Raw genomic sequence first — 13,790 nt, 5'->3', positions numbered from 1 at the left:
TTTATAAGCCAGTTAAATATATATACAAAATATAATGTTAAACACTCGTTTTTATACAGAAAAGGGTACATTAGTATCTATACGGATAGGTGAGGTAATCCTTATCGATTACCCTTTTGTCAAATACTATCCTATAGTCTTTGGTTTCTTGTCTCGTGACAAGTTTGGTGTTAGTAATGTCCCTGCATATTTTCATATCTGCAACTTGAACAGAATTACCAATGGATGACCCCCTAATCATGTCTACCACCATAGCGTAATTTATCTTGAGGGAGTTTTTAAAGTTAAGCGTGATTCCTTTCACTTTGCAGACTGATGTATAACCATTTTTATCACACCGTTCTGTTTTGTATGCATAGTTTTTTGGCCCACCAGTCACAAAGTTCGAAATTTTGTTTCCCGAAACCTCGTCTGTCATATCTCCGAGATAATCTCCGAGTGGTGGTTTCCACTGCCCTGGTCTAGATGAAAATATAATTGAATCTGTGTGCGTTCATTTAGGCCTTGTAAGTAACTATAAAGCTTATACTAATAACGTATTTACCAAATCAGACATCTCATTTCGAATCGAGTGTCGTATTTCAGAATGTCATTCATGTGAAAAGGTTTCTTGACTCGACTATAATTATGTTTTCATTTTCGAGCGCACATTCATTAGTATTCTATTACATTTACTGAACAGTTTTCGTTTTGGTATTCTTTGTTTGCTTTTCTGAGAGTATTAACATGATGGAATGACACAACTTGCCGGCGTCATTAAAGTGAATTTAAAATCGTACCCGAAATGGTTGTCTATTTTATAGCAAAATAAATTTGTTTAAATGCGATAACGCGCTTTGTTTAGATAAACACCCGATATCATACGGTTTTCATGAAGCGCGGTCATTTTTAAAAATCAATTATGTTTTATACGTGAGATACTACAGGGTCGCGCTTTCAGGTATAGACTGTATTTGATAAGGGATTCATTCAACTCGTTAGTACTTGGTTTGAATCCATAATCTTTGACGAATTTTTAAACAATTCCTCAGTTGACTTTTTAAAAATTATTTCGGTTCAATTCGATTCATACTTTGTTCGGTTATGCGTTTGCTAGCGTTGTTTTTTGGCAATCCATCTTTATTGTATATGCTAAATAAATAAAAAACAAACAAACAAAAAACCCAAAGGCAAACACCATATTTTGTTCACTATTTATTCTTTTCTTTTAACCGTTTATATCAAATTCATTTGACTATAAACGTCAGTTTGTTAGCATGAAAGCAACTCTGCACAGGTGAGATATAGCTTTATTCTCGATATTATAAGTCGAATGATACCGCGCAAGTATAAGTATTATAATAATAGCTGCTAACATTACATGTTATATCATTGGCAGCAAAATGTACATGCTATTTCATGTGTATTTGTTATAATGCGATATATGCAACGTAAACCAAATATATGCAACATGATCAAAACGTTTACGCAGCATCCACATTTTGTAAAAGAACACACAGTCGTCTCAGATTTAAGTCACAACTTTAATCGAGTATAAATATATAACTATAGTCCTCTTGGCGCTTTTGCGAGAGAAAGTACTCGCAAATGTTCAAAGGGCAGCATAACATGAGTCGTATCAAAGTCACTCTGGACTTTTATTCTTGTTCCATGTCTTCGTCGTTCTCTAACTGAGGAATATCGTAAGTATCCAAGACTTTATCAAAGAGGAATCTCCGCTTCAGAATGGCGTACTTTAAAGCTTCCTCCGGTTCATAGTTTTCTTCCGCTATGAGCTTATTTGCTGTATTTCGCACAGCTTTATACACCGGAATTTTTTTTCATAACGGTGAACCAACCTAGTTTGCTACCAAAAACGTTCATCATAGCTTTTCGAAAAGTGTTTTTCATGTCTACAAAGACATGTTCCTTAGCTTCACGCTCATTCATATTTGCATCCTCCTCCATAAGTCCATTTACATCAGCCTCGTATTGTGACTGACACTTATCAAACGCTTCCTCAACAATGTCTTGCCAGGGATCAATATCGACAGAGTCCTCAGAGGTAACAGATACGTCATCGTCTTCGTCGTCGCTGCTATCAGAAACGGTTTCGGGGACAGGTCCAAAAATATCCTCTTGAACACTAGTATCCGACATCACGTCTTCTTCCGAGTCCACGTCGGAATGAGCAGACTTTTTGTGTCGTAACATATTATCTTGCCTTCCAAAATACTTTAAACAAATATCGCACTGGTGCATTGTCCTCAACGTCTCGAACGATACTGAGGAGGAGTCAGGACAGCATTCAGCTTAATATTTCTCCAATGGTCGTGATGGACTCGAGCTTGTTGGAGTTCTGCCTGGGCTTTCCCTCCTTAGAGGACGCCTCTTTTCTAGATCGCTTGTTGTTCTTCTTACGCAGGCTTTCCGATTTGGCCTCGGGACTTTTGCGATTTCGTCTTTTACTGGCTTCTGCCATTCGCTGTAACTCCAGATCTATCAATGTCCGGGTAGGCTTTGACTGACGTTCTAGCATACTTTTGGCGATAGCCGTCATCTGCTCAGCTGGTAAAACCATTCTTATTACCATTTTGGAATAAGGCACCTGATTTGTTTTGCGAACACCCTTTTTAACCTTCCTGTTCGCCGTCTTGTTATTTTTATCGAACAAATCCATTTTTAAATACAAGTCTTTACCTCTCGACATCCGCCAGTATTGTGTCACGAGATTTTAGTTTTCCAGTCTACAGTATTAAAATAATACGCGCTAGTATGCTATATTCTTAAATGATGCAAAATATTTTTCCAAAAGAAGAACACGTAGGCGCATTTGGGACATTGAAATATGCTACTAGTATTTTCTTGCGCATTTCGTTCCATTTTTGCGGACGTTTTCTATGCCTCAAAAGTCCATCTCATTGTTATGATGAAACAATGAGGAGGCTATGAGGAGGGATGAGGAGGCAATGAGGAGGTATGAGGAGGGATGAGAAGGTATGAGGAGGCAATGAGAAGGGATGAGAGGCGATGAGGAGGCAATGAGGAGGTATGAAGAGGCAATGAGGAGGCAATATGGAGGGATGATAATGCAATGAGGAGGGATGAGGAGGCAATGAGTAGGTATGAGGAGGCAATGAGGAGGCAATAAGGAGGCAATGAGGAGGCAATATGGAGGGATGAGAATGCAATGAGGAGGCAATGAGGAGGTATGATGAGGTAGTGATGAAACAGTGCGGAGGCAATGAGGAGGTACGAGGAGGCAATGAGGAAACAGGCAATAGAGAGCCATGCCTCGCTTCCTGACCTCTCACTCCTTAACTAACCTTATGCTTCCTCATAAAGACTAAAAACGTTTTATATAACATAACTGAGAAACGTCTTCGTTAACGGGACTGAAAATGCACCCTCCTCATACATGCACACAATTAAAACTGTCGCTGTCAACATAACATCAGATATCGTTACTGTTTTAAAACTAATTCATCTTTGTATGCCCTTTGTGACACGATTAATATCGCGAAATCAACGTAAGTTGCGACATTCCATCGTGTTATAACATTCAAAAAAGGAAACCGAGAATATCATTACAAAATTAATAAATAAGTATAATTGAATACAAATGAGTATACGCGCGAAAACGAAATCATAAGTATCGTTGAGTCATGAAAGCTTATCACGCAAATATCATTCTGAAATACCAAATACTCGATTCGAAATTAGACGTCTGATTTGGTTATTGTATTATTAGTATTAACTTTAGCCTAAGATACGTTTTAAACAGCTGTATAATTATGTTCCTTTATTATACATAAACCCGGAAATAATACCGTTAGGTTAGTTTAAAACGGCTGTTTAGATTCCACTATTATACATTGCATTTTACCTTCGTTAAACGGGAAACAATCGCTTATATTTTACCATAAACATTAATTTATAATAACTCGTTCAATACCTTTCAACCGAATCTGGTTTTATCAATGAGCAAAGAAACTTAACACTGTTTAGTGTTTAAAACCAATGTAAACGTAACCGTAAAAAGGAGTATGAATAGATAACATGACAACTGGGTCGCAATACACATTTTACAAAGTATGACTAATACTCAAAATACTATCTCATATTCTTAAACCCTTTGCTATTGTATGACTTCGTATGAAAAAAGTATCGCATCATCGCCCTCGTTGCCACTTAAAATAGTTTCTTCATAGCGCTTAAAACCTCTTTTGCAGTCTTCCTTTTTAGCGGTTGCACCCAAAGCCTTCTCGATAGTTTGTCAATTGCACAAAGTAGATATCGAACGCCATTATTCTGCTCGGCTAGGTTAAACACCGACAAAAGATCTATATCTAACTGCTCACCGATGGCTGACACAGTACATTTGCTGTCTTAAATTTATGACGTCTCGGCCTCTGGAGAGAATAGGCGTCCTGATCATTTAACCATTGTTTAACGTACTTCTTCGTAAAAATTCCAGGATGCTTTTGCTCAACCGCGTCAAACAGCTTTTGAGGTCCAGCAAATGCGGCAGGGTTTCTACTGTTAAAATAATACCGTCGTAAAATATCATCTCTTTCTGTGTCAGCCATGTTCAACGGTATAATGATGATATTGCTGACTTATATCCAAGTTATATACCGAGTCAATGACCAGCAGAGCTCATAAGCTATATGATCTAAGATAAGGGACTCTATCGCGCGTAAAGCGAAAACGGAGTATACAGTTGCCTCTCCTGGTATAGCGCCCGTCACATATGACAATGTGCACCCCCACCTCTAGGGTTAAGGTCGAGGTTAAGGACTCGAGTAAGGGTTAGCTCGACTACGTCATACTTGTATCATGATGGAAATTTGCTTTAAAAAATCCTGGTTTTCGGCCCTTGATTCACAGCCCCTGGTTAATGGCCCCTGGTTTACGGCCCCTGGTTGAGGGCCCCCATTTCCCTACTACTACGGTTTGACTTTGACATGGAAGAAAACTTACATCGATGACAAACGCAACTACATATATATGGGAGAATACACTATATTAAATTCATATCAAGAAATACATTGAATACCTATATCTTCAAAAGGAAATGGTCTGGAAAAAACACCCGCTGAATGAGCCCGGCTCAATCGTGAGTATGAATGCACTTAACTACACCACCAAACCAATCTCAATACAGTATTTACAGCCATTAAATGACCTTAAAACTTTGAAAGAAAAGTATCAGCAGTACAATATATATGCATCGTATATATATATATATATATATATATACACAATTTTATAAGGAATGCTGTTAGGGCCATCGCCTATGAATGTGTTGATCTGAAACGCCATACTCGATAGTACGATGATGAAAACGCGAACTCACGAAACTATGATGGTGAAAACACGACAGTACGATGATGAAAACGCTACAATATGATAACGAAAACGCGATAATACGACAGTACGATGATGAAAACGCTACAATACGATAACGAAAACGCTATAATACGACAGTACGATATTGATAATGCGATAAACTATCGTGTTTTCACCATCGTACTTTCGCGTTTTCACCATCGTTTTATCGTGATTTCGCGTTTTTACCATCGTACTGTCACGTTTTCATCATATTACTGTCGCGTTTTCATCATCATGCTATCGTGATTTCATCATCGTACTATCAAGTTTTCATCATCGTACTATCTTTACTATACAAACAAACACCGAATAAATGCCGAATAAAAGGTTTCGTAGAGCGACAAAAACAAGAACTATAAAAAAAGCTATTGATTCAAAGGTCTTTCATCAACATTCTTCAAGTATTGGAAGATTTTGATTTAAACAATATTTATTGCAAATAAGTACATTTAGCAAAGACATAAATTACTGGAAGTGATGTTCTAGGGCCTGTATTCATAACACATTCTAAGTCTTTTTTCTTCTCGTTTTTAAATAACATGAAAAGAAAAATATAAGTGTTTTAACATATGTTTTTTTTTCGAAAAAGGCAATGACAATAAAATAATTTTAGAAATTATTAAGCCACTATCTCATATGATTAGAGAGATATTAAAATTAATTTTTATTATTATTCAAAATCAATACAAACACATGTATAACAAACATCAATTTTGACTGATAAACCTTTCACTGCTTACCAAATAATGCATTCGTGGAAAATATTTATTACTCATCTGATAACAAGTTTGTAACCCTGTATTTAATAACAGAAAACGCAAAAATATTAAATGATTGGTGAATGCTAAAAGATTTACTGTGATCTACTATAGTCCAATAAGGAATAATAAGGAATACCGTGTTTTATGCACCTTTCTTTCAAATTAAACTCGGTGTACATCCATTGTTCTCGACATTTATTAGTCCTTTATGAAATATTAAAACAATAGTATTATTTTTGGTAAATCTTATTTGGGAGTAAGAGTGCATCTTTAAGAAAATGACTTAAGAAAGGAAATGACTTAAGTAAGGAAACGACTTAAGTAAGGAAATAAGGAAATTACTTAAGTAAGAAAATGACTTAAGTAAGGAAATAAGGAAATGACTTAAGTAAGAAAATGACTTAAGTAAGAAAATAAGGAAATGACTTAAGTAAGAAAATGACTTAAGTAAGGAAACGACTTAAGTAAGGAAATAAGGAAATGACTTAAGTAAGGAAATGACTTAAGTAAGGAAACGACTTAAGTAAGGAAATAAGGAAATGACTTAAGAAAGAAAATGACTTAAGTAAGGAAACGACTTAAGTAAGGAAATAAGGAAATGACTTGAATAAGAAAATGACTTAGGTAATGAAACGACTTAAGTAAGAAAATAAGGAAATGACTTAAGTAGGGAAAAGACTTAAGTAAGGAAATAACTTAAGATGCTTTAGGGTCGTATTCAATAAACATCTTAGTAACAATTTTCAACTTAGTGAAAAATTGCCTTTTTTCTAATTTGAATTTTTAGAAAAAGAACAATCTTTGTACACCGAAAATATGAAAATAAGCAAGAAAATGGTCTTAACTATTTATGCATGTGAATAAATCTGATGAAAAGTAGCGGTATTTAAAATAAATGTTGTCAAAAATTACAAAATTCTCACTAAGATGAAAATATTCACTGAGATGCTTATTGAATACGACCCCTGGGCCAGTATTCACTTATATGTTGAGTGTGAGATTGGGCTCAGACTTAGAAAAGCAAAACTTTAATTTGGTGGTAAAATGCTATTACAGTAGCAAATATGGTCAAAGGATCGGTATCTGTTACAAATACTCTGTACTACTATCAGGCATACGACTTTTGTCAATATCAGTTATTTTATGGACATTTTTGACGGTAGTGAATACCACCCCTTGAGTCATTGACATAATTCAAAACTTCAATTTACAACAAATTGATTTTTATTATTTAAATTTAAGTAGCGTTAAATCCACTTCATTGAGAACGATTCATTCATATTCAATGAACTCATTATGCATTAGTTGTCAACTAGTATCAACTATAGTCAACACATTACTATACCTAGTGTCACGATGATACTTGAGGATTTTACTTTAAACTGTGCTGGACTTGTTGAAACATATACTTTAATCTATGTGAAGATTTCATCCTGATGTGTTTATTATTTTTAGGGTAGTAACTAAACTTATTGTCACAATGAGACCTTAGGAGTTTGCCTTAAACTGTGCTGGACTATGCTGTGTTGAAATAAATACATATACTTCAATCTGTGTCAAGACTTCTTCATGATTGTGTTTGCTATTTTTAAGGTAGTAACGTGTACTAGTGCTGAATTAGCTACCCTGACACTTGGTATCTAAATGCGGACTTAACAGTATCGACATCAACATTAGCGTATCATCAACATTAGCGTATCATCAACGTAAATGTATCAACAATTAGGGAGTAGAATGTAGCAACGATCTTTCCGTCAGAAAATCCAGCTTTACTTCGATACGTCATGTTTTGATAGGAGGCCGTTAACTCAATTTTGCAACTTTCAAAATGTGGCGCCTCTCAAAAAAATTACGTCCATGCAAATATATTTTCAGAGGATGTATTATAATTACAATCGTTTGTGTCGTTATTGGGTTGCTTGTTTTCAACACTTTTATTTTATTTTCGTTAATGCAAGTAAAGCATCTGATCAGTGATTTTTCGTCATCACGTCTGTCAATTATGGACACTCTTGCCGGATATAACGCATTCCGACACATTGTCGCCCAAGGAAAGAACGAGGGATTTAAATATCTCATTGACAACACTATTGGGAGGATTTATATGGAGCATGAATCAGAAAACTGTGGAAAAACAATCAGCAGACTGGGGTTTGATGTGTCTAGTGCAGGTGAGTTTCTCTTCATATTCCAACAGATGCAACGTCAGAAATCCGAGCCATGGAAAAAGCTAGTTGTGGACATTGGAGCAAATGATGGGCTGATGTCCAGCAATTCGTTTAACTTCATACAAGTGGGTTGGAGTGCCATTCTAGTAGAACCTCAGAGAGACCAGCTGGATTTAGCGAAGAAAAACCATAACGGGTATGTACAGTTTACATTTATTTATTTTAGCTCGATTGGTACACAGCTATAAGTAGTCAGTGATGCCTCTTGAGATGACTTTGACCTACATTTTTCCTTCTTTATCTATATAAAGCGGCCATTTTGGATTGAGGGAAAAATGAGTCGTGTTTTGAGACCGCTCTTGCGTAACCGGATCGAACCGGCGCAGACGAATACCGACGTTATTGCAGACGATAGTTTTATTCATGAATGGCAGAGTTTACGTGGCGGGTTAATAATACGGCTACTATAGACATGTACTCCGCTGTATAAATCAATACATCGCTATTAATTAGCAGACGAATTTTAACTATGAAGTTTATTATATAAAGTACGCCATTGTTATCTTAAAAGCATATTCATAGAATCGGTTGCAAGACGGATCACAGCTATAGTGAATCGTAACATCTGAGCCATCTCCGTCAAGCCGATTAATATGGCCGAATGTTAAACATTCACACTGTTAAATGAGACTTGTTTGTCATCATTTTGTGGAAGGACAGTTGAAAAAATAAACCATGTGCACACAGTTAATCATGAATAGCAGTTACAAAATAAGAGCTCATACCATGGACCGTGTACGAATTACCTTCCAAAATCCCCCCCCCCCACACACACACTTCAGTGTGGTGCCAGTAAGAAAAGAACAAGCGCACGCGAATGTTATTGTATTGATGAAAGGCCATAAATTGACGCGTACTTACGGACCAGTATTAGGATTTGTTACACATCAATGTGTAATTAGTTTCATGTAAATATATGTAGAAACGCTTTTGAGTAACGGCTTTAAAAGATTGAAATCAAGCAATTGAAAAATAAATTTCTCAAGGCAATAAGACGTCTAGGGTTGGGGCAAAACAACTGGGCATTCGGCCATTTTTATCGAAAACAATAAACAAATATTAAGCTTTAATCACTACGCGATCAACTTGCAGCGGACTTAACATACCAATTTCTGAGTTGGTAAACCGTCTAAATGCATCCGTGGTTGTTTTCGATAAAAATGGCCGATGAGCTTCAAATGACCATAGGGTAGGTCGGGAAACACATATTTAAAAGCCTTATATTCATGTTTCATTCAGACTGACCAACCGGCAACAAGACCAGAGTGTCCAGTATGTTCATGCTGTGATAAGTGATCATGATGGTCAAGAAAAACTCCACGTGTCAGCAGATTTGGTTGCTATGGAAAGCAGAATAGTATCCGAAGAAGAACAAGACTCAAACTATGTAGAGGTTCCGAGTTATTCAGTGAAGACGTTTGTTTCGAAGTACAAAGTTCCAAAACATTTTGGAGTGTTGTCTATCGACGTGGAAGGAATGGAAGACAAGGTTAATTAGTATATATTTAATATGGATTCGTCCTAAAGCCACACATAGTATTCTAAAGTTGCTGTTAGGGTGTTAGGATATGTAAAGTCCTAAGTATGATATACAAAGTCCTATTTATGACATATTCAGCCCTATTTACGGAAAAACATTTAAATAAAAGGTCCTTAGTACGATATGAAATCTCCTAAATACGAGATAAATGTCTTCTTATGATGAGGTACTATCTCGTATGCAGGAGATACTATTTCGTAAAAAGTACCTGGTATCCCATCATAATGACTAATTATCTACTAATTAGGACTTACTATTCTTATAAGGAGATAATATCTCTAAGAAATACAATACATATAGTGATGCAATAGGTTTCATTGAATATTAATATATATTTATTGAAGTTCACATGAAAGTATACATTCACGCATTGAATGACTAACGGTAAAGCTATTGTAAAAAAAATCATAGCAACCAAATTTCCTAAACATTCCAAATATATATGTTTTAATGTTCAAACGGTAAAGGTGTTGCAACCATATTTTGTAAACATTCCGAATAAACACGGAAATATCCGAACTCTGATGGAATGACAATATAGCGATACTTTATTGCTGCGGACATTTTTGTTTCACAGCCACATGCACCTCAATCTTAGTTAATCCGGCATGCATTACCACGAACACGAACTATCTAAACTGATACCTTACGTTATCAACGATAACATTCAATGGTGTGTCTGTATGTTTTAAATCTTGTGAATTAAGCTTTGAACTTTCATCTTCAATCAGTTAAATTCAAATTAGTCGATTTTTGCATAGTATTTCCAAAGCTGTGTTTTGTTAGTTATCTGATTGACTTATCAAATGCACATTCTCGGACCATCATATCAACAACCGAACAACGAAATATCTTAATTTTAGAAAATTCTCTGGATTGCTGAGTAAATTCAAATACACATTTTCTCACTGTTTTCTTCAAAATAAATCTCAATGCGACCAGGAATTACCATTTTTGATTTATACTGCCATCTTAAATATTGTGGATCACAGTAGTTATAAATAAATTGATGCATGTGTAGTCTGACTCTATTTTCATCATGTTATATCCGGGTGAGAAATCACGTGACTTAAAGACGTTCTCACATTGGTCACCATTCACACATTTATAAGCAGAATATAGCATAGTCGTTTATCAGCTAAGAAATGTTTTCATATCTTTTTTGTCAAAAAAAAGTCATTAAGAAATGTACGTCACTTTCGTCTTTGTGTACATGGTTGTGACCTGTGGTGACCCATGTGCGAACCTCTTCACGTCACGTGATTCCTCACCCTGATATAATAAGTATCTTCCATGGTCAAGATATTAAGCTAGGTTCATCCCAGTCCGAGCGTAGTTTTTAGGCTTGAACACTAGCTCAAGACATTAGCAATAGACCACAAAATACAACTGAGTCCATGTGGAGTTGAAATTCATATTAAAATGTACCAGATTTCAATGGAAATCAATTCATGAAACATACCTGGAATAATGTCTGCTTTACATAATAATTTCATGTTTGTTTAAAAGAGCGTATAATATTTTGCGTAAATTAACAGTTACCACGCTTATAAAACACGAATATGAAACGGAGAACTTCTATAAACTGGAAAACTCCTGACAGTTCTTGCAAAACAATTCTAAAAATAAGGTACTACAGGAGATGGAACTCAAATTCAACGCGATTTCTCCCTTCTGTACTGCTCTAGCAGTACAATTAGCTTAATTGTGGCGGAGTGAGTTTTGCGGGCGAGCGAATATCCAATAGAAGGAATCGTCGCTCAAGCCGTTCATCACTATCAGTGCTTTCATTTTTCTCGAAACGAGGTTTACCGACTTTTCACAGAACGCCCTGTGCGACTGTTGGGATGAACCTTTCTCCCACCTCAGATAAGCAGATCCAACAATTTAACCATGCTAGAAATTCTTATCTTGCCCACGGGCGAAGATAAAATGCCCGTATGGAACTCCTTTTTAATGGTCACCACATTGTAATTACCTCCCTTGTTGAAGACTGTCGTCTGTAGCATCAGGAAATCTTGTCTTGTGACAATATTTAGAATCCTAATTAATTATTTCTCGCTTCAAATGTCACCATAAAATAGTTTTCACACACCTTTCAAGAAATAATGCTTCACTCTCCTTAGAACTATTTAAAGACCGATTTGACTATTAACATAATCTGAATCACTGCGCGCATATCCATGACAACCACGAATTATCGCATATCCATACGCAATTATTTCCACTAAGCACAAAATAGTTCCAGCAAAAAATACATTTTTACTTAATTTTGTAAGGTGGGAGAAAAAGCATCTACCATAGCCGCTCGTGTAAAATAGGTTCATCCCGACACTCGCGCAGGGTGTTTCGCGGAAACTCGGTAAACTTCGTTTCCGCAAAACACCCTACGCTCGGGTCGGAATGAACCTTTCTTTCACTCTCGGCCATGGAAGATACTTATAATCTTATATGTGCGGCAATGGTAGATTCCTTTTCTCCCACCTTAGATAAAAAATAGATATGGTAAAATGTATTTTTTTCACTCGAACTCTTTTTTGTGTCGGAAACATATACAAGTAGTTTCGTACTTTTTATTTATCTTTGCTGATGTGCAAGATAAGAATTGTTAGCACGGCCATATATTTGTATCTACCAATCTGAGGATTGAGAAACGTCTTCTGTCCATCGGTTAAAGTCGGCATTAATCTTGTGCCTTTAAACTCGTATCGTTTAATCTTTGGTCATTCGGCATTGTTTGTAAAGTGATGGTTAAAGATTGTTAGATTGCAGTCGCATTATCATATATTTTTTCTGTAAAAACATACTTGCAATTTCTAGATTTTAAACGGTCGACATAACATTTTGTAAACTAACCACTTTCTATGCGAGTCACTGTTTATATCTACCGCTTCACCTGATTAAGATCAATAACGTCTGACCGCTGATTTACTGTAATAAGTGTAGTGGAAAACCTGAGAAATATTATCTTTGCATTGAACAAAATATAATATTGACCACTAATTTCTATTCCTACTCTTTTCGTTCCAGATCATACGTCAGTGGGTAGAACATGGATTCCGACCAATGTATATTATACTAGAATTCTTGCACAGAACTCGCGAAAGTCAGGTTGCTATCACAAATCTTCTTATTGAGAAAGGCTACACCTTATTCGGAATAAAGGGATTCAATTTCATATATGAATATGATACGAACTTAATCGATAAAGATGGTAAATAGTTGTGTTTCTCATGACCAAGAGACATATTTTGTTTCGCCTATTAAATAGTGTACATGTATGGTTCCCTTTTCCATGTATTACAGTGATTCTATAATGAAATACTATATTTTTTAAAATGTGTTGATATTTGCTATTCGTTTAACACATTCTTACTGTAAAAAGCCATTGTTGAATATTAGCGATTTTAATTTTATGGCAAATAAAACAAGAAACTATGCTTTTTACATTCCTGTTTTATATTATATAATTGTTAGATATACACTGTCATTTAATAGATATAAACTGTCGTGTAAATCTTTATTCTTTTAAATGCACTGTATAATTTTTTGTACTTTCAGAATTATATGCCATTTACATGTGAATTTGTAAATATTTGAATTTGTTAATAAGCTGTACATACCTACATGGGAATGAACTTTTTGTTATGCTAAATAATATAACAACATGTATGTAGGCATGCTCCTAGACTAGTGATATATTAACGGTATTAAACTTGGACACCGAGATCATTCGGCCTAATTGATAAGGCACTGACATATTGGGCACTTAGTCGACTCGGCACTATAATGCTAAGGCAAAACGGCACATAATTCAAATTTTCTTCATGCGGTCACTAGAATATAGTAATTACTTAAATGAGTTAAAATGTACCATGTTAATTATGC

At 35.6% G+C, this 13,790-nt stretch overlaps 1 protein-coding gene across 2 annotated transcripts; it reads left to right on the top strand.

Moving 5' to 3' along the window:
* The first annotated feature begins 7,463 nt into the window (after positions 1-7,463).
* LOC128218754 (uncharacterized) lies at positions 7,464-13,300 on the top strand. Of its 2 annotated transcripts, XM_052926444.1 has the most exons (4): positions 7,464-7,727; positions 8,093-8,498; positions 9,602-9,851; positions 12,933-13,300. In XM_052926444.1, the coding sequence occupies exons 2-4, from the start codon at positions 8,137-8,139 to the stop codon at positions 13,122-13,124; spliced, it is 804 nt and encodes a 267-aa protein (XP_052782404.1). In that variant the 5' UTR covers positions 7,464-7,727; positions 8,093-8,136; the 3' UTR covers positions 13,125-13,300. The 2 variants fall into 2 exon arrangements, with proteins under 2 accessions (XP_052782404.1, XP_052782403.1); XM_052926443.1 differs by having other exon boundaries at positions 7,464-8,498.
* Positions 13,301-13,790: the final 490 nt, after the last annotated feature.

This window comes from Mya arenaria, chromosome 15, assembly GCF_026914265.1.
Source record: "Mya arenaria isolate MELC-2E11 chromosome 15, ASM2691426v1".
NCBI classification, from domain to species: domain Eukaryota; kingdom Metazoa; phylum Mollusca; class Bivalvia; order Myida; family Myidae; genus Mya; species Mya arenaria.
Note: the sequence above shows the minus strand (reverse complement) of the source record. Positions and strands in the feature narration are given on the sequence as shown.

What these genes read in the sequence shown, in the direction of transcription:
- LOC128218754 (XM_052926443.1), top strand. Translation starts at nt 7,963, where the DNA reads ATGTGGCGCCTCTCAAAAAAATTACGTCCATGCAAATATATTTTCAGA. An exon ending in GCGAAGAAAAACCATAACGG is followed by an intron (nt 8,499 to 9,601) that starts GTATGTACAGTT and finishes TGTTTCATTCAG; the next exon opens with ACTGACCAACCGGCAACAAG. An exon ending in TGGAAGGAATGGAAGACAAG is followed by an intron (nt 9,852 to 12,932) that starts GTTAATTAGTAT and finishes TTTTCGTTCCAG; the next exon opens with ATCATACGTCAGTGGGTAGA.